The sequence below is a fragment of the Struthio camelus genome, chromosome 3, assembly GCF_040807025.1.
Source record: "Struthio camelus isolate bStrCam1 chromosome 3, bStrCam1.hap1, whole genome shotgun sequence".
In the NCBI taxonomy this organism is placed as follows: Eukaryota; Metazoa; Chordata; class Aves; order Struthioniformes; family Struthionidae; genus Struthio; species Struthio camelus.
In genome coordinates this window covers 30,621,237-30,645,473 of record NC_090944.1, presented here as the reverse complement: position 1 = coordinate 30,645,473, position 24,237 = coordinate 30,621,237, and the positions used below count along the sequence as shown (strand labels likewise).

The window sequence follows — 24,237 nt, the reverse complement described above, 5'->3', positions numbered from 1 at the left end:
CTACTGTTTGAGACAGGTTACAGTGCTAGGTAGGAAGTTGTTGTGACCTGATATGGTTCTTAAGTCAGGAATTTGCCACAGCTTATGAATAAGAGGAGTGCATGTGTGTATAAAGTCAGGTAGATCTTTAGATTAGAAAACTGTTATAGACAGTGCAATATGTGCCTCTACTGTAAGTCAGAAAGATAGTGTTCCTTTGTGGTAACCGGTATACATGCACCATTTACCAATTCTTATATGAATTTTTTGTGTATATACAGAGGAGTATGAATGAAGAAGTAAAAGACAGCCCCTATCCTGAGCAGCTTCCAATCTTTTGCCATTTTCTGCCCTGTCAAAAGTGTTATAGATGACTAAAACCTTTGAAGTGCTTTTTTTTTTGTTGTTTCCAAATGATGATTTAAAATGATTTAAAAAAAAAATACTAAAGTCTACTGTTGTGCTCCGGAGATCTTTTCAATATTGTTCTCATCTTAATGGACCATTATATTTCATTGCATTAGTTCGTGACAATTTTTCACCCTTAGTCAAATTACAGCTTGCTTAAGTTGCACCAAAAATAACATTTTTTCTCTTGCCAGATCCTAAACCAAAATGAAATCATTTTACGTTGACTGCTTGGTACAGCATGGAAAATTCATCTAGTATATAATGATCAGGGAGAGGAAAAAAAGTTTAAACTGGATGAGAAATAAGGAAAGAGGATCATGTCCCTTTTCATCTGAGCAAAAGAAAAAAATTAGCATGAACATCATCCAAAAACCTACTGTGGGAGTTGGTCTTTGAACGAGTACAGGAGAGCCAGCTGCCGTACTTGAGTCATGGTGAGCATATTATGGAGGAGACTTCTAAAGCTCAGAGGATGTTCTTTGAATATCTTTTCCTCAGTCCGGCTTAATCTCTACCTTTTTTTTGCTGTGCTGTTTGGGAGGTTTGTTCTAATAACGTTCAGGGGCCTGAATTTCAAAAATCCCAGCATCGCTAGCTTCACCAGCTTATTTTCAGGTAATTTTTCAGGTATTTCAGTTGCTGAAAGCTAAGTACTTTGATTTTGCGTGCTGTGGAACTTTGTATACCCTTACACACTGCCTACGTGAAGTGTCAAGTGAAGATTACTTACTAGGCTCACAGACCTAAGTAAATAGTGCCCCATTTTTTTGTCTTATGTGATGCCTTCCCTGAATGTTTTCCATCTTCCTTTGCCTGAAGGAACTGAAAGAATACAGCTGAACTTGAAGAAGCAGTGCACAGCTCATCTTATCAATCATGCAGTTGCCAGCAATGTGTTTGTGTTGATGGTTAGTCTGGGTGGGAGATAAAATCAAAGGAAGTCGTTATAAAGCTTGTTGCTCGTAGCTTATCTGGAGCTTAGTATTTGGTCTCTTCATGTTTCCAGCTGCCCTGATGATGAATATAGAATAATATTACTAAGATATTGATTTTATTAATTATTATTATATAAGTCAACAGAATCTCTATGTAAATAGTTAATTTTATTATTTTTCCTTTAAGATATAAACTAGGCATACTCATTTTTTGTAATAAAATTCAATAAGCTATATTTATAAACTGAATCTTCCATTTCATTCTAAGTCCTTTTTTGGCATAGTTGTGCCTCTGCTCTGTTTAGGGGATGTGCAGTTTGCATGGAGAAACTTTTTGATGTTTCATACCAGACCAGATAAGTTGTTAGTAGATGACTTTTTCTTTTGGTGGCAACCTCCTTTTTCAGGCTGTTCATTCCCACTTCCCCGTCATCCTCTCAGTCAGACTAGTATGACTGTGCAGCTGCATGGTAAACTGGACCAGGAAGTAATCTAGGTTAAAAATAACCCTGCCCAAAAAAAAAAAAAAGTAAATAATTATTTTTAACTCTGAACATTTCCTGAGGAGGATGTCCTTATTAAGGCTGAAAGAAATGCTTATGGAACTATGACCATGGCTGGAAAATGTATATGGGCTTTCTCTCTTGAAACCGTTTGTCAGATCTGACAGAGGGCACCAAATCCAGACTAAACAGATTTCATACAATTGTTTTAGATAATCTAATTATGTAATAAATTAGACTACTCATGGAGCAGAGATGAGTGTTCAGAGAAAGAGTGGTGACAGGCCATTATGGAACAGAGGGAGAAGAAGAATCATTAGCTCTTGTGGAATGAGGACAGGCTGTTGCTGCAGTTGTAGCTGTCATTAGTGTGGTCCAAGTGAAGTTTTATCAAGCCTCCCTGCTGCTGTGAAATGTAGTGAACCAGTCAAAAGTATTTTTGCATAGACATTGGTGGATTTCATGTGCTCGTACTAAGAGCTTCTTCAATATCATTAGGTTGATTTTTGTAGAAGAGACTAATTATTTCCAGTTGTTGAAAGAATTTAGTTTAAATTAATCATCTACGTCTCTTCTATAGTGGATGGAGGGAAGAGAGAAAAATGGACACGTTCAGGGTGCAGTTTCTTCCCAGCTGATTTAGGATGAGGTGAATCGCTTTATGAAGATGTTAGTCTCTATTGGTTTAGTAGAGGGAGCATAGGTCTAAGAATACACTAGGGACTTAGTGTTTCAGCTAGCTAGTTACATGAGGTGAATCCCACTAAATACTTCATTTGTAAGATCACTGTGTGGACTGTGGCTTGAAGATTATGGCTTACAATTCTTCTACAACTCTTGTTTGTATTTTAGCGTAGCTGTTACAGAAAGGTAGCCTTGCTGTCTTTGTACGCATACAGTTCTTGAATCCCACTAAGCTCTTGGATTCAGTGATTATCTCATGCATGTGAATTCAATAAGTTAACTGAGACGGTTGGAAAACAAATGTTTACTTTTTTATTGTTTGTTTGTGCAACTGCTCAAATTAGTTAGATATCTCCTTATTCTTGCCTGAGGAGACAGAAAAAGAGCCCACATTATTAACCTTTGTTTCAAGTCAAACAATCCTAATCTTGTTGGAGTTTCTTTTTATGATAACTTCTTTGAGAATCCTGTTCTTGTCTGCCAAAGTCTAGTGCTGGGATTGTGCTAAGAAATAGGATGTTGCAAGCATGAAGAGTGCCACGGATATATGGAGTGGCTTTGTAATATTGTTCCTATTATATTCCATCCTGTTTCTTATCTAGCTGAACAAGCTACTTGCTGTTTTGATCACTGATGCCCAATGGGTAAACGTTTTCATTGAACTTTCTGTACTGATGCCCAGGTCTGGTTTTTATTTGCTTTTCCTGAATTGATAAGAGTTTGTTCTGACCCTAGCAATGAGTTGTGCAGATTAATCCCGTATGTGTGCATTGCTTTGCATTTATGAACATTTAACTTCATCTGTTCCTGCATGTCAAATTACTCCCACACATGGCACAGTGTTTGAGGCTGAAATTTGCTGACTGACCAACAGGGAGAACCCTTGAATAATAAAGGGAGAATTTCAATCTCACTAAAGAGATATTAAAATATTGGAGAAAGAGTGACAAAACCCACTAGAGGGCTGTAAGTTTAACTCTTGAAGATAACTAGGTAAAGTCTTGGATTTGATTTATTTCTTATGTTGGAGGAAGCTCAGCACGGTTCTGATTTCTTCTCAGTCATATATTTCTCTCAATAAAATACGTAAAAGTCTACATTCATTCTACCTTTTGACAGCTTCACCCCACTCTCTTCAGACCTTCTACTGTCCTGAGCTACAAAGAGTAAGGAAACTTTTGGACCTGACTCAAAGCTTAATTATCTTAAGACCTGTTCTCCCTTCTACACCATTTTTTGAAGTTGCCTCAAACCTATTGAAGGTACTTGGCTACACAGGATGCCGTAGCTTCGCTGAGATTTAGTGATTTGTGGTTACTTTAAAAGTGTGTTGGACCCCTTTGCTGACGGCGCAAGTTAGGGTAGCTTTATTATCAAACAGTTCATCTAAACATCCTCGGAGGAGTGAGGAATTTTAAGGAACAGTGTATCTATGTTTAAAGTGGAATTCACCTATTATAACACATATACTGCTATGAAAATCCAAGTTAGATCTTAAGAGGAAATACTAATGCTTTGTTTATGTTATCTTTCATCATTCATATCTGCCTTCAGCTCTGATATTTTACTCCTGCAGGACTACACAGATGTTATTTTTCCTACATCCCGTATGTCTAAAACGTATATAAAGATGTTTAGCTCAAATGCTATGTGTGTGAAGCGTTCCACAATGTGGGTACAAGGTGGTGTTTGGTGCATCTTTAATGTGCTGTGGTGTTCATTTACAGTACAGCACATTTATTTTTTATACAGCCTCCTTCATAGAAAGTATGGAAAATTGCTTTGCAGTGAGTCATCTGTCAGCTAAAGAACTAAAAATCTTCTAGTGATATTTAAAGAGAGAAAGTGTCTCAGAGCTGACAAGAGTTCAAGACAGAAAAAGAATCAGAGATGAAAGAGAGGGCCTGCAACTATGAAAAAATAGAGGCAAGGACAAGTGTGGGAAGGAGTGATGAGAAAGCCAAACAAGTTGAAAATGTCAGAGGTAGTTCAGGAGAATTTGCAGATCATCTGGAAAGCAAGAGTTGGGCCTCAAGTGCCTCTGCTGCATAATTTCAGTGTTAGGCTAGGAAAGATTCTTTGACCTCAGGAGAATGGGCTGAACCCAGGTAAACGAGAGAATCGGACTTAGTTCATTAAGAGGAATTTAGAAACATGCAGGTGAAAGTTGAGGGAAGGATAGATGGCTTTCTAGAGCAAGACTTTAGAAGAACAGTGCTGGCTCTGTGATGTTTAAATGCGTGAGGATTTTGTTAGACTATAAAAGAGGGAATATTAGTTAATTAGGAAATTATCATAGGCGTAAATAAGGATTTTAGCAGCAGTGCAGTTGAAGTGAAGATGGATTCTGGCAGTCTTCCCTTGCTAGTGACAGGAAGGCTTGCACTGAGAAGTGACTGTGTGGGGGAGAGGAAGCCGGTGGAGGGTCAGGGGTGACTTCAGAATTCTACCTTTGCGTAAAGTGAAAAGATCTGAATAAAGAAGCATGAAAGCTGACTCGGGGAAGGACGGACTACTCTCCCTTGACATTTGAGTCTTTTGAGGAATTAACTACTAAGGAAACTATAAAGTAGCAACAGAATGGCAGAACCAAGACAGGCAGTTAGAAAGATCAGAGATTACTAGCCAAGGTCGATGATGCTTTGGATGCTTTCCCCGTAAAGTTGATGTCCAAAGCTGAGTTAGCAGGAAGATGTCCCAAAGGAAAAAGATGTTTCGGGAGGGAAAAGGAGAAGAATCAGAAACAGATGCCTAGTGTTTTAAGGCACAGTGCTATTGTGGAGGTATGCATCAGGGTTTTATTGCAAACTGCATGCCACCTTCTTGTGTGCTTGGTCGAGTCTACCAACTGGTATTGTGGGCCTCTTGGGAGAACTCTCCCATCCCATGCCTCTCAGCCTGGGTAGCTCTTCCCGTATTGTTTTGTGCTCTGGGGATTCTTTTGACCTCACTCTCTGTGTTGCAATGTTATGTGTATTAAGAAAGTAAACGTGACGTAAACCTAGCACAAAGGCAAGTACCGTCTTTATCAAAAGTGGAAGGGAAGAGAGCTTGTCTACTTAGTGCATTCAGAAAAAATTTAGTTTGACACTGTAGTACTGAAAGGCATTTTAAGCACAGAAATAAATTTAGAGGCACTCAGACATTCAAGAATTTGAAGGGAGTAATATTTCGTTGTATGCAGTTCCAAAATGCTTATTACAGATCTTATTTACAACTATCGTGTCTCTTTTGAATCTGCAGAGGAGGAGTATCAAGGACAAACCAAGAAAAAGCGCGTTCGAAGGAAGAAACAAAAGAACAGTTTGCAAAACTCTAATAATTTACGTTGTGAAGAAACAGAGTCTGGAATTCAAGAGACTCTTTTGGAAGATAATTTACAGCTGCAGCAGATAGACAGCCCCAAAATAAGCAAAAACAAAAAGAGGAAAATGAAAAAAAAGCGACAAAAGGAAAAAATGAGAGCAGCTGGTTTGCTAACAAAAACTACTGGTGTGGATTTTACATATCAGCCTGACCAAAGCAACAGTGAAGAAGGAGCAAACTTTAAAGACATAGGTGAAAAGGCAGATAGCATTCTGGACTTCTTACAGGCAACGCAACAAATTTATTTTACTGACGGTACGTATCACTTTTTCTCTTTTCTTTTGACGAACGTTACAACTTAGAAGAAAATAGATATACTCTTATTACTTCTGTAGGATAGACCAAATCTGTTAGGGAAGTGTATTTGTTGAACTTGGTAAGGGATGCAGATATTTAGCATTTGTCCCATTTTTAGGTACCTGCATGAATACATAAGTGTCCATATCAGCATAAAAAATGCAATCCTAATCTCTTTGTTTCTTCTTCCTTGAAAATATACATAACACTGATTTCTCACTTTTAAAACTTTCCAGTGCATTTTGGGTAAATGTAGTGGTTAAAACGGACCAAAGTCGTCTTTCCTCCACAAGCAAGCATCCAGGAGGATTATTTGCTTTCAAAAAAACTTCAAAAGGGCAGTAATTGCTGTTCTAAAGTACTTCCATGCTTTCTTTCTCTGAACCAACCTACCTTTCAAAAAATTCTCCATCCTCGGAGGGGATTTATTTGTGATATATAAGAAAATCCAGATAGATGGCATCCAAGAGGAAAGGCGAAGATACTGTTGACATTGGGAAAGCATATTGGTATAAAGAGCTTGTGGACAAGATGAATGTGAACTGTTGTTCATTGTGCATTCCATGGCACTTAAAAAAGGATTACATGGCTGTTATTCCTAATGGCCTTTGAAATGTTTATTCTGGCCACTCAGATCAGGGAAATTGCTAGTTGTAGTTAAAGATGTTTCTTCCATTGTCCTCCTAAAAAGCTGTACTTAGGATACTTACGTCATAAATGCCTTTCAGACATAACAACGTTTTAATGATAAGTATAGAAATTATCTGTACATATGCAAGATTATGTTGGTATCATCTAGAATTAGGTACGTTTTCTTAAGGGAAAGCTAGTGTTTTCTTTAGTTGCTCAGCTCAGAACATAACATAACATAAAACTGAAAAAAAGCAGTGCAAACCTTTCGAAAGACATGGCCTTGACTGTCTTTATGGAGCTGAATGAAGAATATTAAACAGCTTACCGACCTGTTATCTTAAGTCAGAATTGTCAGCCTCTGTCTCGTAAAATTTATCTTTAGACTACCATATTACTTTAAGAACCCTACTAAGGTAACATTTTGTGTTAATTTTTTTGAAGATTTATAGATAACATGTTCTTTGATTACTGTTATAAGCTTTCTGCTGTGTCAGGTCTTGCAGAAGTCATCTTCCTTTAATGGCTAACATATTTTTGTCACCAAAATTAATAACGTTACTATTTCAGTGTATGTCGAAGTAAGTGTAAACTAAATGGCTTGCATTTGTGTTAGTGTAATTCCAGAGTAACTGAGTAAAATTGTAAACTCAGTTAACAGTGCTGCCATTAATACATGAGCCAGAACAGAAACCTGGTCTATTGTCCATAGCTGTGTTGCCTGTAGAATTGTTTAGCTACTCAGCTTCCCTGGCTGTCACGTTCAAGTTCTAGCAGTGGTTGACAGACTGACAAGCCCTGATGTCAAACCTGCAGATCAGAGGTTAAGTTAATGAGGACCCTGAGATCCACAGAGATAAATTCTCAGGTAAAAGCAAATTAATCTGCAGATGAGATATCACATCTATAAATCAGAGTGTGACTTAACTTTCTTGTTAGGCAAATCCTTCTTTACAGATATAAATCTGACATTATGCTGTTTACCTTGTCTAGCTGAGTGAATTTAGCACTCCCCATTTTTTAGATAAAATTGGAAGCCATTGCTTTAGCATAATTTGCAAACAGTCACCCTGGGTTTTGTACTTAGGTACTTCTTGGACTTATGTCAGAAAGCTGAACTGGGAATAATCTATTCTTATCATTTGGTATACTAATAAAAACCAGAAGAATGCAACTTTAAAGGGAGTGTGGTTAAAGGGACAGACTGTTCATGGTTACTAGAATGGAAGAATAAATCTGTACTTTAGCACAGTAAAAACAGTGATGTGTCCTTTTCTACAGTGTTGCATGCTCTAATATACAATTTTAAACAAATACATAAAAATACAGTAATGAGGTAATTGGATGCCTAGGAAATGCTTTGCGGTAGTTCCCGACAGTTGTTCTATGTCTCCACGTGCGCGTGCATTTTTATAATAAATACTATGTAGGAAACAAAGGCACAGTGCTTTGGCTACAGTATAGATTCTTCATCATGCCTTCTTCCTGTGCTAATCTTAAAGACTTAGATCTCTATCTAATCTCTATCTTCTTGTTGCGTTCCTGTCATTATGAATGCAGTTGTCCTTTATACTTCTTGTATTTGATATTTTGCCCTCTTGTCAATGTTTTAATACCTAGCAGAAAATGGGAGGAACAGACTCCCCTTTAGTATGTTGTATTTGTTTATAAGTTATATTAAAAAAGAGATACTGTATTAGAAAAGAAAATGTCATTAGGAAAATTCCCCATGCTCACTGAATATTTTTAATCTAGTTTCCCAATTGTTTCTATAGATAAATCAGGATGCACAGATCCAACTGTAAATTCAGCGACTGTCCAAGAGCTTTTACAGTATCTTGAATCTCGCAACGTGGCTTCCTCAGATGTGACGCTTCTACATCATCTGAAATCCCTTGTATTGCTACAGGATATTGAGAGATTGAAGAATGCTTTGCTGCAATTCCAAGAACATTCCCTGTTGCCTCCTGGTATGTACCATTCACCCATATTCTTTCACCGATGTTCTCTTCTGTGTTGATTAAAATTCAGATGTGTCACAGTTTTTTCTATAGGGGATTGGGAAGCTGTCAATAATTATATGGTGGTTTAAAATATGATAATACAAAATTTGAAAATATAACTCCCCACAGAAAACAGTAATTTGTCCCTTTTTTCTTTTTTGTTACTATCAGAAACTTTTCATACTCTTCAGTGACTGCAAGGTACAAGATGACGGAGGTTCTTAAAACATAATATTTCATTAAACCTTAACCATTTTAAGATTCAAACAAGTATAAAACGTTTTAATTTTTCTCTAGAAATTTCTCCAGAATTCTCTAGATTTTTTTCATTTTAAATCACTGCAATGAAGTTGTAAATCTTGGAGGTTTCACTTATCGAGTTTAGGTTTAATTTTAAATGCTTAAGCATCAATAAATCCCATTATTTCATTTTTATTTAGTCACCTACTTGGGTTCTCTAACACACAAATTTTGCATGCTAACATTTAATTACAGTTTTGTGTAACTATAAATGCCAGTTTAAAGTTACGGAAAAAATAGTTAAATATGTAAAAATTTTAGAGTTACTGATTGTAGTGAATATAATAATAATGTCATTTATGAAAAGAGAAATTATTCTCTTACCGTACTTATTTTTTGAGATCCAGTAATTTTAGCAGAATTCCTTCTTGGACAGTTATTGGTTTCTCAAATGAGGGCAGGATCAGCATGGAGTCCCCAGAAGGTATAAGAATTCATTTTTTTCTGAGCAGTCCTCATTTAAAAAGTCATTGTTACTTGTCATTAGTGCATTTGTCAGCATCAGCCACAAATCTAGTACTCTACAAAATGTGCTGAATATTCTTGCATCCCAAAGAATTTAATCAGACCTGAGAGCACTTGCTTTCAAGAGAACAAGAGAATCTCAACCATTTTAGATAGTACTCTAAATCTTTTGAAAAGTAATGACTCAGATTATCCAAATCCACTGACTGCAGGAGGAATTCTGTTGGTCTTGCAGCCTTTGCATAAGCTGGTCTGTTTACTTCTATATAGTGGGACTAGCATGTTAAAGAGGGAAAAGAAAATTAGAAGCGAATTGAAAACAAATCCATGCAAAGAGCCAGATTTTCTGATGTCTGCATTTGTCACTTGAAAAAGCGGAAAACAGCTTTATGAGTGATTTTTAGAATTCTTTTGATGTTTCTGCTGATACAGCCTGAAATTGTTTACTCTTCCAGTTGATTTTTCTGCTAGTGACTTTTGTCACTGAGGGCTCAATTCTAATCTCACACAATTACATACTATAATGTAGTTGATTGGATATTCATGAGGTACAACAATGTAAGCAAGAGAAAAATAGTCTTGTGAATTATTAAAGGATAAATAAACACCTGCTATATCTTAATTTGCCTCAACAGAGTTTAAGGGTACTTTTAGTTATAATTGAGGAATTTCAGCAAATGAGGATCTAGTGCTCTGAATTTTTTTTCTTGTAGCTTTTATTTATACGTTTATTTCTTCTACTTTGACTCAATAGTTGTCTTGCCAAATTTTTTAAATTTTAAATTTTAGTCACAATGAGCGAGCAGATGATAAAAGTAAGACAGGCATCCTTAAAGTTATTTTTAAAATTTGCTACCTCAGCAAATTCAAGTTCTTTTAGAAATAGTTAGGGCTGTTCATGAACACAGGAATGTACAGTACATCCTAGTAACCCCAATTTTCTTCCAAGTCCATATGGTTATCTTGCCTTTTTTTCTAGTTTTGGTTATTTATTTTTACTGGGATGCAATGTCCTAGAATGAACGATCACTCTTTATTAATATGATGAAAAGAAAATAATTTTTCTTAATATTAGCAGGTTGTCTTATTTTTCCAAGTCAACTCCTTTTATTTCCTGTACTTCAAGAAGCAATATACTAAGCCTTTTTCCTGTGGTTATAATTCAGCTTAAGATGTCAGCATCGAGTGAATAGTAATATGTTCTATGTTTTGTGCAGTTTTGTCTTTAAGTCAAGGAAGCAAAGAATAGAAAAAAGCAATAAGAAATGATCCATCCTTTTTATATAAACGCGCATTCCCTATTAGTAAACTTTATAAAGTAAACATACTAGTGTATTTTTTTACTCCCTCATAGAGATAATAGTAGTCTACAGCTATTATATTTTGTACTATGTTGTTATTATATAATTATATAATACATAGTAAACTACATATATATTACATATACAAACTATAATATATTATGATTTAATGCTATTTTGTTATATTATTTTATTTTCATACTATTGTATTATAGCGTGCAACCTTTTCCAGAGCGCTAAACCATAAAAATTTTTCACTGGTGCTACCAAGTTCCATTTAGCAAGTTTCTGTCTCCTAACAGCAGACTTGCTTTTCTTGGTTACTTCTCAAAGACCCTTTAGAGTAAGACTATGGGCTGCCCAAGGTCTACAGGCCACAAGTTGAAAACTACTGGTTCAGAACCATGTTTGGGAATTTCCATGTTTGGGTATGAAGGAAATCCATATCTTCTCACGTGTTGTTCAGATTTGAAATGATGGTTCAGCCAAGAGAAGAAAGAGAAAAGGAAGAAAAAGCAAACATATTTTATTTTAACCTCTTAGATCTCAAGATACGCAGCAGTTTCAAAGAAAATTACAAGAAGGTTGGTGGTAGGGTCCATAAAAATTTTGCAGGAAGAGGAAAGTGCTAAGGAGAATGAAAAAGGAAGAATTGTCAACATTAAGATATTATCTTTAGTCCTTCCTATAAAGTGAGAAAGCATATTGAAAAAGAGAAGAAAAAGAATCTCTGTGATTAAGAGATGCCGGCTGACCAATCTTCTTGTCATTCTCCATCTCATAAATGGAGACTGCATAGAGTCTAAATAGTTCCCTTGTACTTTATCAGTCATAGAAAGTTGAGGTCAGTCAACAAGTTTTGTTTGAAAAAGACCATTTTTATGAAGTGTCTTTGTTCTCAGATTGTCAAAAAAGAAGAAAATTTCATATTACTATTTCCTGTTATTTTGAATTCTTTAATGACAGATACTGACCTCTACCTAAAATCTTCCATAAGTGTGGGGAAGAGAAGGTACAGAAATCACCTGGACACACATTTCTAGTGATGGGAGTTTCACTGTTCTCTATCAGAAAGCAAGTGGCCATTTCTGAAAGGAGGTCAGACTCCTTCATGGTCCTTCCCAGTGCAGTGGTCAAAAAAAATAGCTGTTACTGGAAGTAAAGCTCCCATTTTCTGGTTGGAAACTGTAACTTTTGAAATGAGGGCTACTTAATTCTCATTTCACATCAATTATTAAAGCATAGGTGATCACCTAATTAAAAAAAAAAAAGTCGTTATCTCCAAATTTATGAACTCATGCCGTTTCTACTGTTCAGCTTCATTTTCTCATCTCTTAACATTTTCCCTTTGTTGGTGAGTATCTGGTATAAAGTATACTCTTCTCTCCTGTTGCCTAGGAAATTATCACTCACAGAATAGCTAGAAGCTACTTTTAACTGGCTTTTTTGGAGAATTGTCCTTTGTATTTGTCTCCTTTGTGGGGAGTATATTTTGTGGACCACAGAAAGTAGTATAGTTACTGCACGCCAACAATGCCCAAGCTGCATACAGAGAGACCCTAAAATGGTAAAAATTAACAACTGTTTTGAATGAGCGTTGAACAAAAATTAAAGAGGAAAGCTCTCTTAGAATATCATTCTAGAATGATCTTAAATGTCATATTAAACGGTGAGTACTGTAGAAATTCCTATCATTAAAAATACAGGTAAATAGATACTCTCTGAGTTAAGACAAAAGCTTTGGCATTTGGGGGCTTTTGTGCAGCTGTCTGTAGGTGATTTAGCACAAGATGATTTGTTCTCAACTGGAGCTTCTAAAGAAATGGAGAAGATTGCCCTCTTTTAGCCTTACCCATATGGCCGTGTCATTTCAATCTCCTCTTTTCAGAATTATCGAATAATAAATTACAACATTCCACAATATAGGACCAACAGTGAATCTCATACAAACAACTAACGTCCTACAAAATCTGTGCCTGTTTGTCCAGGAATTAATATGTATTAGTCACCAGCCTCCAATGTCTGTGTTGTTGTTGCTGAAATGCTTTTATCAAATAGAAACAGATGTTCACACAACTGTTTTTCTTTAATGTTCAGAAATGTCATTGAGGTATTTCAGGAAGAATTTGTTTTCTTCATTTCAGATCATATCAAGATAGTCTCTTCTCTGTTTCACTACTGGATTACAGATATCCTTCCTGTGAGGAACAGGAAATGAACCCTTGCCCGTGTCCATATGTGCAGGGTTAAAATGTAATATACAAACTCTTAGCCAAGTAGCGATTGTTCAGGAAGAGCAGTGTCAAAATACGTTCTACATGTTCAGGTAAATGAATTATATTTCGTTGTTACAAACTCCAGAAGACAATAAACAGGATACAACTATATGTGATTTTTTTTTGTGCTTGGTTGGTCAAGAACGTGCATATATTGTATGGCCTGAGCCTGTAGTGGGATTGGTATGTCTATATCACTTTAGGATAAAGGCATTAGCTGGAATGATGAATATGTATCAAAACTATTTTAAGAAGTTAATTTATTTAATGTATATGTTTGTAAATTGATAGTTCCTTTCTGGAAGTTTTATTTCTTGACTTTTCTTGTTTATCTCATACGTGTTTGTTTTTGAGGTAAACGGATATTTTTATATTTAAATTGAAGCAAAAATACATATAAGGATTGTATTTTTGCTGAATAAACTGCTAAATTATGGAAATAGATATTTTTACACCTGGGTCATGTAGATGCTCTTAGGAATTATATCAGAAATTTGATAGCATTTTCAGGACCGTTCCATTGTACAGTGCATTAAGCGTAAGTCAAGATTTTTTTAAAAAGCGGGCTGCTTCTGACTTTATAGATCAAGTGGAATTTCACTGACTGCAGAATTATGGGACCAAGTTCTCTCACAGTCTTCCTATGCCTAAATGTATTCGTTTGTAGATGATACAATAAATAATATCCGCAGTTATAAAATATTTGGGAGTTTTTTAAGAAAAAATGCTTCATAAGTGAGGGGTTCTTCTCTCAGCTGTGTCATTCACCAGATAGGTGATACAGAGCAAGTCATTTCTTATCTTACTGTCCTAGTTTCCTCGTTAGTAGAATAAGAACAATATATTTATCTCTTCTAGCATGTGCTTGGAGAGATATTACTGACAAATCCTATATAAATACTGCAAGTTATTTGTTTATTTTAATACATCTTTGTGTTACATTGCCTCCTGTTGAAAGGCATTGTTTATAGTGGTGCTCAGGTATAGATAATAGAAATACAATTATACCTCTTTCTCATTAGGTTGAAAAAATTAAAATAGGTTCAGTGTGTCACAGGAATGCAGGTTCAGGAGAAATGGTCTCATGCCTAAGGCAGCTGCATGTAGCCCTGGAGAGCTTCTGTTAGGTCTATATCTGATCGGAAAGATATTTATACCAGACTTTGCATGGGGGGACTAATAGTATGTTCCTTGTTTTAACGTTCCTGACTTGCTCATACTTGGGCACTCAGCTGTAGGTGTGGCTTTTCACTAAGATGCTGTGCACCTCAGCCCCACATCTGTAGAATGGAGAAAACACCATATCAGTGCGTGAAGCACCTAGGTACTCTGTTGACAGATCCCACAGGAAATTAATCACTTCATCCTCAGATTAAAATTTGAATGTTGTGCAATAAATGAGGCTTAGCAACCACACAAAACGAATATATAGCAGCTCATTAGGTAAGCATCCTCCATCCTATACCGTGAAAGTGAAAAAACAAATTAGATCATGTAATTAAAGACAGTATCATAAAACACAGGAACAAAACAGTCCAAATTAAGACTGTACAAACAACTGCAGTTTCTGCAATTCCTTATTTTTGAGTGATTCTGTTAAGGGATGTTATAAGGCTGCAGACCCCAGGAGCTAGGGATTCCTCCTCAGCTGCTGGAGCCCAGCCCTGTGCGTCTGGAGACCCAGAGGTCCCTCTGCCCCAGGCAGACAGACGCAGCTGCTGCTTTCCTATTTGCAGGTTCAGCCAGCAGTAGTAGGGCTGAGCGTGTATCCCAGAGAGGCACACACACAGAGGACACTTAAGATGGCTGGCTACACGGTCCGCCACAGATAGCACGCTGCCTTTAACAACATTCTTGTATAACACTACCAGAACTCACACAAAACGTAAGTATAGATAGCCAAATCCCGTTCCTCCTCTCCAGCTGATTGGGATTGAAGTGCGCTAGTGAAAACATACGTGCTCTCGCTATTTAGAGCCACAAGCATACCCACCTTTGCAGATCCTTCGCCTATCAACATGGGCTCTCAGTCTGCACAATATCCATGCATGGATCCTGGGCCTCCTACTCGCTGGCTACTATCCAGCCTGATATTCGCCAGCTAATTACACATACACACCCAGACACGTCAAGTTAGGGGAAAATAGAAACACATTGGTACCTTCAATTGCTGGTGCCCCAGGCACATGGGCTGCTACCACCTGAGGTCCAACTCCAGTTGCTGACACTTGATTCACTCACTCTAGTCTCTCCGTTTGCTGGCACCTAGACCTTGCAGCAGTCACACATGCGGTAGACAGTGAGGTTACATGGAAAGATAGTTAAGAAAGGATTTAATAAGAAGATAGGATAGACTGTGGTGATCAGAGAAGCATACTGACTGGCAGCGGTTATGTGCAACCAGCCCCTTTTATCCTCCCTCCTCTCTATTTCCCTGCCTTGTTTCTGCACAATCCCCCCCTTTTCCTCTCCCTTTAGCCCTTCCCCTACACATTTCTTAGGAAGTTTTGCACAGTCCCACAGGTCCCCCTCAAATATTCGTAAACCTTATGTTCATCTTGTTTCTCTCTTCTTATCGGTTAGAAAGTCCAGATTGGCCATCTCCAAAAGCTATGCCTGTAGTTTCTTAATGACTCATTAATTAGTGACTGGTTACAGCTTGCTTGTCAGTTTTGTGTTTCTGTGGGTTTTTTTTTTTTATCGCTTTCCCTGTTGCTTAGGATTTCCTTTGAGCTGAAAAGTCCTTGATCTGATAACCTTAATGAAGCAGATGCTCTCACATTTCATGTTCCCGTACAGATTGGCTATGTAACTTTAGTAATGCCATTTTAATATAAACTCAGGGATCTAGCTATTGCATAAGCAGTAACATAAGATAATAATTTATTATCTTTGCTTTTAGCACTTACATATATTGAGCAAAGGGGCACTATTACCTAAGCATAGTAGGAAAGGAAACAGAATCCAGAAAGCCCCTAAGTTCTTACCCATATCAGGCAACACTGGAAGAACTAGTCTATACTGTTGGTAGCACAATCAAGTCCCTGTGCATGCTGAAATTAGATGGGATACTTCCGTTATTTCCTTCCCGTTTTTTACCTTCCTGGAATTACTTACGTATAATTCTAAGGGATGCAGGTTACTCCTGGACTGGAAGAAGTTAAGATTTCCAATAGAAATAGATTCTTCATGGTGTGGGAGCTCATTTCCTTTTTGTTCTTCTGAACTGAGAAATTATACATTAATTGTGATTAGACTACTGACTAGTTTACTAATGCTTAAGAAATGGTTTCTGGACTTAAGTATTAGTTCATTTTTTAATTGCTTATGTAGCTTAGGTTGGACTGCGTAATCTTGTTGTGGAATTGGGGAACCTTTCAAAGGTGTGGGAAAATGATTTTAATTGGGAAGTGCAATCCTTAGTATAACAGAGTTTTATATTAGCTATTTCTCTTGCTTATTATTTGTGTTTCAATGCTTGGTCATTTCTCATACTGTTAAAAAGGTTTTTAAAATTAAGCTGAATTTTAAATAGCTTCATACAGAGAAAAAGATTTGCATATCTTTGCTAGTCAAAAATATTTTGTATTGTCAGTATTCTAAACACAGAACGTGAATAAAATTTCTCAGCTCAAAAAATGTACTTTGCTTGAATCAGGCAGTAATGGACAAAAAATTACTTTCAGTCTTTCTGTTTTCCTTTCACTTCAACCGCTGTAAAGCCTTCTGTTTTGTGCAGAAATCAACCATTCCTAAGACAGCAAGCCTAGGAACCATTTCAGAGCATAGCTACTTAGGATTAGTGCTATCTGACATCTTTATAAATGACCTGCAATATGAGCTGAATCTTATACTTATCAAACCTTCCACTGATGCACTAACAGGGATTTTAGAGAGTAGAGGATAAAGCAAAATCTAAGGCATTGGAGAGTCTAGAAAACTGGGCCAAATTCAAGCAGATAAATTGTAGATTATCACTGTAGAAAAATGCAAAGCAGTGTATTTTTTCCTGAAACAAATATTACAAACAGTGGTAGACTAAACTGCATGATGCAGAAAGACACTTAAGAGCAATGTATGAAAGTGCACAGCAGAAAGATTTAGTTCAAAAGCGAAAGAAATGGACGTTAGTAATCTTATAATAATACCAATTAGGCAACGTACTAAAAATGGCAGGAGGGAGGGTTCCAGCATGGTTGGCTTCTGTGCTTTTACACCTTACTTTTTGTCAGTCGTGACTAATATTGCAACTAAGATTTTGATCAAAAAGATTTCACAAAATAGAATTTTAATGACTTGGTCACTTTTCTGTGCTTCTCCTATGAAGTAAATGTTGCTGAATCTCCCTATACGTTTTATTGTTTATTTGAATAGCATTATAACCAGTGTGACTAGGATAGGAAAACTGAACATTTTGAAGTAATAACCATCAGTGAAAAAAGTTTGTTTACATTTGCTATAAATGGATCCTTCAACATAGCAATGAAGCATTTATTTCCTTGGATTTTCTTGTTAAATTAGTTGAATGGCACAGGAGGCAGCCTTGAATTTATGCTGCTTCTACATCATTCAGTCTCTTGAATGTGCAGTATCATGGGGAGTTTCTGAAGCATGAAGGAGATGATTTTTAGTGGGATTTGTATCGGAGAACTTAAGGCTGAACTGTACATGCGCTACTATTATATTTCAAACATCTAGGAAGATAGATCTTTTAAATTTTAGTGTTTATTTTTAAAAACCTATAACTGAGAAGAACTTAAGGATCCAGCTAGCAAGTAGCCTGCATGTGGCTTCAAGAGGTAATTTTCTAGTTACCATAACTAAACGTTAAACAGCAACAGCAGCACAGGGGAACGGCAGCACAGGGGAAGAGAAACCAAGCTCTGAGTAGGAGTTAGTCCCTTCACTAGGCTTCGTGTACAAGGAAGACAACAGGGCTGACACACAGTAATTCTCGGCCTCTGCAGTAGTGAAAGTCTGGCCACACACAGTAATTCTGGGCCTCTGCAGTAGTGAAAGTCTGGCCACTATGCTTATATGCAAGGATGTGACTCCAAAGTTATTACATCTATATGTAGGTGCATGGTTTACTCTCGGAATTGCCTGTGAGGCCTTAATTCTTCTCTTTTGTGGATATGTAATATGGAGAAAGGTCTCTAATGTTAGGAATATGTACTGTTTCTTAATTCTACAGGATTTTATACAGTACTTCACAAATATGTGGGGTTATAAATTTCCTAAAGGTGTTTTCTGTGGCAGTAGGCTTAAGAGATTTTTTTCTTCCTTTGCCAGGGGAGTACGACCGTGTAGACTGGATCACTGAAATGACATGTATTTAAAAAAAAGGAAGAATGGAAAGGAAGTGTTGAATGGTAGCTTGAAGGCAGAAGGTTCTGAAGCTGTCTTTGACCAAAGAAAACATATTCACCTCATAATATCTGGTATATCATAAAACCAGTCCACAGAACTAGAGTGGAAAATGATGTGTACTGTGCTTCTACGTTTTGCTACACATGAAATATTATAATAAAAAGTAGTAGTGAAAAAAACAACAAAGTCTAAGACTGAAAAAACACTGATATTTAAGCCAACCTCAGGTTGTCGCTAAGTAGATTGTGTAGTTAACTGCTTCAGCCCCAGATTACACCTAAGGAAGGCTGTATCGCACGTTTGCGCAGCTAATTTAGCTTCATTGTTAACTGCTTTATCCTTTGCATTACACCTAAGTAGTTGTTGTTGAATAGGATAATTATAATGCCTAAGTATTTCACAATTTTTAATATATGTTTTTCTTAGATAAAAAGTATATATTTCTAAATTGCTAAGTATATGCTGGACTAAGCCATGGAGGGAAAATGCACTATGTAGCTATAAAGAAAAAGCAGAACTTTACAGATTCTACATATATTTTCTACATCTAATGATCTAAGAAAAAGCTATATATTGTATGTATTATTTGAATATAGTGTGGAGTGATCACTCCATAGTCAATCAAGGTCATACATATAGCTTTGATACGGACATTCTTATTTGAATGCTTAACTTTGTAGAATTAATAGTGTGTAGTCATTTTAATGAACTGTATACATTTGTAATATGTATAAGCAAGCTATAGTTGTGTTTTATGTTATTACTACAATGCTGCATCCTGTTTTAGAATACATAGTGCAAAAAAAAATCTGTTATCTGAGGCTGAGGAGAACCACACAAAAAATAGAGAAGGAATGAATCTGTGGTTCAATTTCCTCTTTTCTGTTACATCAACTATAGATTTCTTTTCTTCAACTTCAAGATCTTTGCCAGTCTCCTCAGCCCCTTAATCAGTGCACAGATGATGATTCCCCCATGCCCTCAGCTTCTAGTGCTAGCTTCCATTATCCATACGCAGAATGTTCAGATTAACCCATTCATGCTTTTTTGCCATGATGCCCTCAACAGATCTCTACCAAGCAATCTGTCTTTTTCCTTTGCTTCTTTAAAACTCTCCTTTGCCATGATGCTGCCCCAAATATGGGCAATAGCTGGGTCAGCAGTGTGCTCAGACAACTAGCTGCTGTGCTGAATCAGTAGTGTTGCCTTATTGTTATCTGTATGCTTCCACATCATTCTGCCTCGTTTCTCATGTTTTCTCCTCCTTAGACGGGCAACAGTTTGGTGCAGGAATTGTCCTGCTGTTGTAAGTTTGTACAGTGCCCTGCACAGTGGGTTTCTAAAACACTTCAGATGCAGGTATGCTATGTTAATATAACAGACTAAATTATAATCAAGAATATACTAGAACATTTTGTAAGCAAGACAGCTGGTGGTTAGAAACAGAAGAGTAATTTTGAATTGCTCAAATGGTCGGTCTACTAAAACAGAGACTTGGTTTTGCCTAGTAGGTGCTGGCTACACTAGGGGCAACATTCATCTGCAGCTTGCTGAGGAGAGCTTGGAGACTGACAGGGCAGGATTAATTTCTCGTAACTTCAGATGTCTACAGTGTAGATGTTTCCATCTGAGCTGCTTACCCTCAGAACCTTTATAGCTATTGGGATGACATAGATAGTTGCAACTATCTGATAACTGATAACTTCTGAACATCTATTTTAGGATGAGAAGAATGGTACAATAGGAAAACTTATTTGTTTATATTGACTGTTAAGGGAGCATAAACAAGCATAAACAACTGGAAGCTGTCCACGTTGCAGAAATCTGAATCTTGTCGAAGAAAATTGGCTCCACAAAAGCATGGCTTTCACCAGGTGCTGGCTTGGCAATGATGAGGTCCTTCAACTTGGACAGGGTCCTGGGCCCTCCTTGCTCCTTTCATACCTCATGTTGGGAAGGCAGTGCCCAGGACTAGTGAAAGGGAGGAGGAAAAGAGTAAGAAGCTGTTGTACAGCTGTGCTTGGAACTGACCTGAAAAGTGTTGAGAAGGAGTTCCTCCTGCTTTTCCTCTCATAACCTTTGCACTCCTGCGCCAACTGCCCTCCACCATCTGTGTGATAGGCTCATAGGCTGAGTAAAAGGTTGCTGTATGATTGAGTCCTCCTCCCAGTAACGATAATGAAGTGGAAGGGAATGTAAATGCACAGGGAAGAAGAAACCATTGCTAGAAACATCAGACTGATTATCCATTACCTAATCTTTTAGAGAGTGAATCAATAGCAATTTTAGAATTGAATAATAGGGGTCATCACCAAGCTCTGTAGAAATAATAATAGCTGTTTGATCAGTATCTGAGCATGCTGAGAACTGAAAATGAAGGTCATGTTCAAATCCACTTGGAATTCAGGAAAAGCTTCTTAACTTATTACCATTGCTACAGTGCTGGATTCTATTTACATTGGTACACAGTTTAAAGTACTTGACATGTTATTCAATTAAATGTGAGATTGCTAACTGACAGACCAAAGTGCATTGATTTTCCAGCAACATTAAGCTAAGTACATGGCACAGTGTTTCATTAACATATCTGTTTAACCCTTTTGCATTAATCCAATTACCTAGTATAAAATTAATGTGTAATATATTAAATAATTTTGAAGTTCTAAATTAGAAGACTTTGCAAGACTGTATTCATCTCAGTAGTTTATGGCATATACTGATTACTGAGTGATTTACAGCTCTGCTGTGAATCACATTTTTATCCAGATGGCAAATGTCATTCAGAAAGTTTCCTTTTCTCTATTCAGTCAGTAAACTGATAGATTCATAGAGGATAAAACTTAAAAAGAACATGAGATTGTCTTTTCTGACCTCATCTAGATCCCAGGTCATAAATTTTCCTGTTACTTCAGGGTGAAACCCCGTAACTTGAGTCTGACAGAAGCACAATTTGTGTTTTTGACTAAAGTATATCTTCTGCAGAGAAATGCGAGCTTAATTTACAGATATTAAGAAGTAAGGACTTAGCCCCTTCTCTGGTCGTTTATTGTAGTACTCAATCACTCTATTAGAAACATTTTTTCATTTGAATTTGTCTAGATTTATCTTTCAGCTATTTGTTCTTGGTATGCTTTTCTTCCCTAGATTAAGTAGTCCCTCACTAACCTGTGAGGTTAGTTTTCTGCCTGTGAAAGTGCTTGAACACCATAATCTAGGTACGGAACAATCTCCTTTTTGATAAGCTAAACAGATCTCTCTCTTCAAATTATTTGCAGTAAGGCATTTTCTCTAGCCTTCAAATTGTTTCTGTGGCTCTCCTCTACATCCTCTGCAGCTTTTTTTAATACCATTTAGAAAACGAGTGTGCTGGAACTGTCACCAAAATGTGATAGTCTTATGTTTCCAATATTCTCTGTGTTCAAAAAGACAATCCCATGAAGGTATCTATTGCGTATATTATCTGTTGTGTTGTATTTCTTTCAGGTGGTAGGTGAGGGAAGATCCCTGAGATAAGCACCTTTACTACTGATGAAAAATAATGGTTTAAGACCTAGAAATTTGCTTAGGAAATTGCATTCACAGTTTTACAGTGCAGCATGCAAATGTTCAAGTCATTACACGAGCAGTTCTGTGAACAGATATCCAGGACAGCACAGACCCTTAAACTCTCAGTATCTAAACATATCTAAGTATCTAAGCATTTTCTAAACCCTGAGCCATTATTAGAGACCAGTGTGAGAATTCATCAGATATTCAGACATCTAACTACAGTTTAGGCTCTGAAATTCTGCTGCTCCCTGAGTGCCAGTTTGCAGAAGAGAACTGGTGGTACCATGAATCAAAATGCATGCAGCATTAGTATTTTCTATTGGAGATAGTAAGGGCAGAGCAGAAGTCCTAATTACTCTCTACCCAGAGCTGTCACTGTCCAGAAAGGAACAGGAACAGATTCTCTGGAGGATCCTTGTATCAGAACAGCTTGTGGGATTCCCACTTCAGTGGAGTGGTTCATCACCCTCATCGTTCCCTTTAGTCAAGGCTGTCTCACAGTCTGTCCCCAAAGCTGCAGAATGGGAAAACAAAGGAATAATAACAGTGTAGCAGCACAGTAACCAACAAAGTCACAGCAGGGCTAATTAGTACAGGAACTGAACATGAAACGAAAAGTATTTTGAAAGAACTTATAACTGGAAGTATCCATTCCTGTACCAGCTGCAGGAGCCCTCAGTTAGAAGGCAGAAGAGAAATCTGGAATGCTTCATACCAAAAATAGTCAAAGAAAAAAAGTCAAAGAGAAGAGACATTTGCAGAAATATATATTGATTTATTTTCTTAATGTGAGTTAAACTGATGAACTCGGTCCTGCAGCTTTGGTTGAGGAAAGTCTAATCGCCTTAGCCAGAATCTGACCTGTGGCTGTATAAGTCCCGCCCATAAAAATAGGAAGTGCACAGCCTTCCGCCCCCAGATTCTGGCTCTGTGCTAATACAGAACATTTGTAGCATTCCAGTAGATTTTTGGCTCTTCCCTACACTAAAAGCTTTAGAAAAAAAGCAGTGCTTCCATCAAAGTGCCCTGGGGAGCATTCTTTCCTTCAATCTGGTTCCCTTATGCATGAGCAAAAACCATCAAAGTTAAATATCGAGCCAAGTCAGGCTTGTCAGGGCACTTTAGACACAAATAATTAGGTGACTGTTGTGTTCCTAGAAGTCTCAAGCCCATCCACTTTCTCCATAAGTTGCAAGACCTTGCCCTGCTGCACGTGTAAGGTAGGTCAGCCCTCTTTCACCAAGTGAAAAACAATTTCAAACTCCCCCGCAGGTACATAGGATGAGTCTGAACATGGGCAGGTCCTGGGAAGCAGAATGCAACGGTGACTTATTGAGGTGATGTGAACAGGAGGGATGGAGAGATGGGGCTATGAATATGTGCGTGGAATAACTCTTCCCTTGTGGGCTGCATTTGCGGTTCCCAGACCTGCTTTGCTCTGTGCTGAAAAATGTTCTTGTGGATAAGCTGAGACTTGCCCTTTCACATGAGAGTGGTAGGAAACCTGGGAGGTAAAAGTCATAAAGCTGCGATCACATTGAGCAAGTATGTCTAAGAAGAGAGAGTAGGATAATTGATCTTTTGAATAATAACTAAGGCCTCTCTGTGTCAACAGTGCTTGCAGCTCCAGTTGTCCAAGGCTGACCCAAATCGTAGGAATTGCTGGTATTCTGAAATCATAAATGCTTGGTACTGCAGGCTCTTGCACAGGATTTTGTTTGTTTGAAACCAACCGAAGAAGTCTGAAAAGAACTCTGTAATTACAAACTACAAAAACTGTAAAAAATACCTTTTAGAAATCCCGACTAGGCTAGTCTTTGTCACCTTCTTTTTTGAGCCCCCAGATTGTTGTTGTTGTTGTTCTCTGTGTATATCCAGGACTAAGCAAATCGTGCAGAAAACAACCCATGAAAAGCATTCTACACACAGTTTCTATTCCTTCTTTTCTCTGGGTTCAAATGAATCCATGGATCTAGATATTATCCCGGTGCTGGGAATCATGCTCACATTGCCGTTATGCCCTGTAGGAATATGGCAGCCTGTGCTTGTGAGCAAGAATCATTACAACTGAGCATTCTGCTCTGCAGTATACTCTAAGGCAGCAGAAGTGACTGTGATCCAACTCAAGGAGAGTATTGTGCACCAGGACGTTAACTGTAAAACTGGCA

General features: G+C 37.4%; 1 protein-coding gene across 9 annotated transcripts in view; it reads left to right on the top strand.

Annotated features, from left to right (window-relative positions):
* Positions 1–24,237, top strand: part of ERICH1 (glutamate rich 1) — a 106,110-nt gene that overhangs the window by 58,950 nt on the left and 22,923 nt on the right. For 4 of the 9 annotated variants that reach the window (XM_068937288.1, XM_068937289.1, XM_068937290.1 and 1 more), the window contains exons 4-5: positions 5,756–6,133; positions 8,581–8,775. In XM_068937288.1, coding sequence (XP_068793389.1) covers positions 5,756–6,133; positions 8,581–8,775 — 573 coding nt within the window. Of the gene's footprint in view, positions 1–5,755; positions 6,134–8,580; positions 8,776–13,018; positions 13,201–14,886; positions 15,314–18,442; positions 21,036–24,237 lie in introns of those variants that run through there. The other 5 variants (XR_011140083.1, XR_011140082.1, XR_011140085.1 and 2 more) reach the window with 5 other exon arrangements.